Source organism: Vitis vinifera, chromosome 18, assembly GCF_030704535.1.
Source record: "Vitis vinifera cultivar Pinot Noir 40024 chromosome 18, ASM3070453v1".
Classification (NCBI taxonomy): Eukaryota; Viridiplantae; Streptophyta; class Magnoliopsida; order Vitales; family Vitaceae; genus Vitis; species Vitis vinifera.
Window position 1 is genome coordinate 30,874,750 of NC_081822.1, and position 2,803 is coordinate 30,877,552.

General features: G+C 46.1%; 1 protein-coding gene across 1 annotated transcript; it reads right to left on the reverse strand.

Annotated features, from left to right (window-relative positions):
* Positions 1–300: 300 nt before the first annotated feature.
* On the reverse strand, positions 301–2,292 carry LOC100265418 (UDP-glycosyltransferase 88F4-like). Its single transcript, XM_059734999.1, has 2 exons — positions 1,705–2,292; positions 301–1,273 (listed from the first exon to the last, which is right to left on the reverse strand). Exons 1-2 carry the CDS (start codon positions 2,244–2,246, stop codon positions 364–366), a joined length of 1,452 nt encoding a protein of 483 aa, XP_059590982.1. The 5' UTR covers positions 2,247–2,292; the 3' UTR covers positions 301–363.
* Positions 2,293–2,803: the final 511 nt, after the last annotated feature.

The following is a 2,803-nucleotide window of genomic DNA, read 5'->3' on the forward strand; positions in this document are numbered from 1 at the left end:
TCAATCCTATATCAAACCATGCTTTACTCATCCATTATCAACTACTAATTGTGTAGAAATGTCGGGTCTTGGAATCTTGATAATATTTGAGAACCCAAATTAATTAGTTTTGTTGATGATGAGTTGCCCTATGATCTTCTCCTTTGCCCATTCATTATCAACCATTAATTTTTGAAGTGTTTGTGCTTTGAGTCTTTTAACTTACTTTTCTTGATGATGAGCTCTACAATATCTCTTGCCCAACTGCTTTACAATACATCAAGAGGAAGAAACTAAGATTCAAACATGGGTTTGTGCTGATTAGAAAGATAAAACAAGCTAGATTCACTATTCATGTAGGAGAAATATTCAGATACATTCCAATCAATCTTGATTCCAGACATCAGCCAATTTGGCGAGGGCAGTGGTGGATGAGCCCCCATCTTTCCAAGCTGCCAAAGCCATCTCTCTCATCTTCCTGCTTCTTTCCCTCAGCTCCCTCCCCTCCTCACACTCCATCAACTCCCTCACTCTCCCCTCCACCTCAGCTCCACTCACAAACATATCCTCATCCCTCTGCTCCACTCCAATAGCCATCTTCATAACCTCCACCAGAGCTGCCTTATTCAGATGCTGCTCAGCATATAGAGGCCAGGCCACCATTGGCACCCCTGCAACCACTGCCTCCAACATTGAGTTCCACCCGCAATGGGTTACAAATCCTCCCACCGATGGGTGATTCAGTACCGCCACCTGCGGCGCCCATGACTTCACCACCATTCCCCTATCCTTGGTTCTTTCCAGGAACCCCTTTGGCATTAGAACATTCAAATCAACATCGGCCGTCACTGCAATCGGCTTGCTTTTGTCGGTGGATGGTGGGTTCTTCACCACCCACAAGAATCTCTTGCCACTTCTTTCCAGTCCATTAGCTATCTCCTTCATCTGAGCGGGAGAGAACGTTCCCTTGCTCCCGAAGCACAAGAAGACAACACTCTGACTTGGCTGTGTGTCAAGCCAGGACAAACAACCATGACGAGCTTTATTACCAGCAATATTGCTTTCATCTTCACCAGTATCAGCAATCAAAGGGCCGATGTAGTAAACTGACGGAGTTGGCCCATTGGGAATACATGTCCCCTCTCTGATTGTCTTAAGGGCTATCGGCTCAAGGTCATCGAATGTATTTATCACAAGTCCATCGGATTTGGGCAAAAGCTCTGAGAAGTATAGCATATCATCATAGGCGGGGTCGTCTCGGTTGAGCAATGGTTGAGGCATTCGAGTGGCTTGTTGTGATGTCCCACATCGGATAGGGGAGCAAGTTCCTGGCGCTATATATGTAGAGGCTCCTCTTAACCAAGTAGACGCGTTTTAAAGCCGTGAGGGCCCCCTTGGGCCCAAAGCGGACAATATCTACATGGTTGGGTGCGGGTCGTTACAAATGGTATCAGAGCCGATCCTCGACCCCGGTGTGGGGGTTTGTTTGGCTCCGTAAGGAGTGTTTGTCTGTTTGGCCCTGCAATCCCATGGGACACAACGAGGACGTTGTGTCTGCATGAGGGGGTGTTTGTGATGTCCCACATTGGATAGGGGAGCAAGTTCCTGGCGCTATATATGTAGAGACTCCTCTTAACCAAGTAGACGCGTTTTAAAGCCGTGAGGGCCCCCTTGGGCCCAAAGCGGACAATATCTACATGGTTGGGTGCGGGTCGTTACACTTGTAGCGGAGGCAACCCAGGAAAGTGTATAAAGGTAGTGGGCATGTCCTTGAAGCTCTTATTGCTGCTCTCAGTCTGTTTGTGAATTGTCGGAAAGTAGAGGACGGCAGCAACAGAAGCAGCACCGGAGGTGAGGAAGTAGTAAGTGGGAATTCCAAGGCCACGACCCGCAGGAAGAGCTGAAGCGCAAAAGTAGTCGATGATGAATGCCCGAATGGTGGAAGCTCTGGAGAGTTGCTGGAGGGAATGGAGGACATTAGAGGCACTGAGACAGATGAACTTAAACAAGACAGCGAAGTGACTGCGAGTGGAAGAAGAGGTGTCGACCGAGAGATAGGGAAAGCGGTGGAAAGAGATGGAAGGATTGGTTTGGGAGATGTGGTCAATGAAAGAGGTGGTGGCCGGAGTGTCAAAAGGGCCGGGGGCGAGGAGAATGGTGATGGAGAATCTATGGGAGCAACGACGAAGGATGAGCTTACCTAGCTCTATCATGGACACCACATGGCCGATGCCTGGAGCTGGATACAGGACTATTGCATCCTCCATTGTTGTTTATTGTTGGATCTCTGGATTGAACAAACTCAGAACGACAACTTTGTATCACCTCAATGATAATGCCCAATCAGAAACTCACATTATTCAACCAATATCCTACATCAAGAGACGTGCCCACATTTGGTTCTCATGGGCACGTGTTGCCTGTCAACTGCTCCATTAAATTCTTCCTGAACAACCCATTTCCCCTAAGCCTTCAAGCATCTTTTCCTTCCGAAGATGCAGAAGATGGGATGTTGAAGAATTTGAAGAAAAATATGAAGAATTTGAAGACAAACTATGGAGGAACACCTCAATTCATTCTGTGATACATTCCTTAACAATGAATGAAAGCATAAATAAATAGCCTACAGATATGAGACAATTCCGGAATGGAATTTCCCTTACATGGAAAGTGAATAAACTCTTACATGGGAAGTGAATAAACTACTCTTACATGGAAAGTGAATAAACTACCTTGCTAGAATTACTCCTAAGAATAAACTCTTACATGGGAAGTGAATAAACTACCTTGCTAGAATTACTCCTAAATTAATTATAATAAAGGC

Coding starts and splice junctions, on each gene's coding strand:
- LOC100265418 (XM_059734999.1), bottom strand. CDS start 2,246: ATGGAGGATGCAATAGTCCTGTATCCAGCTCCAGGCATCGGCCATGTG. Junction 1,274..1,704: donor TTTCCTGGGTTGCCTCCGCT/ACAAGTGTAACG, acceptor TGGGACATCACA/ACAAGCCACTCGAATGCCTC.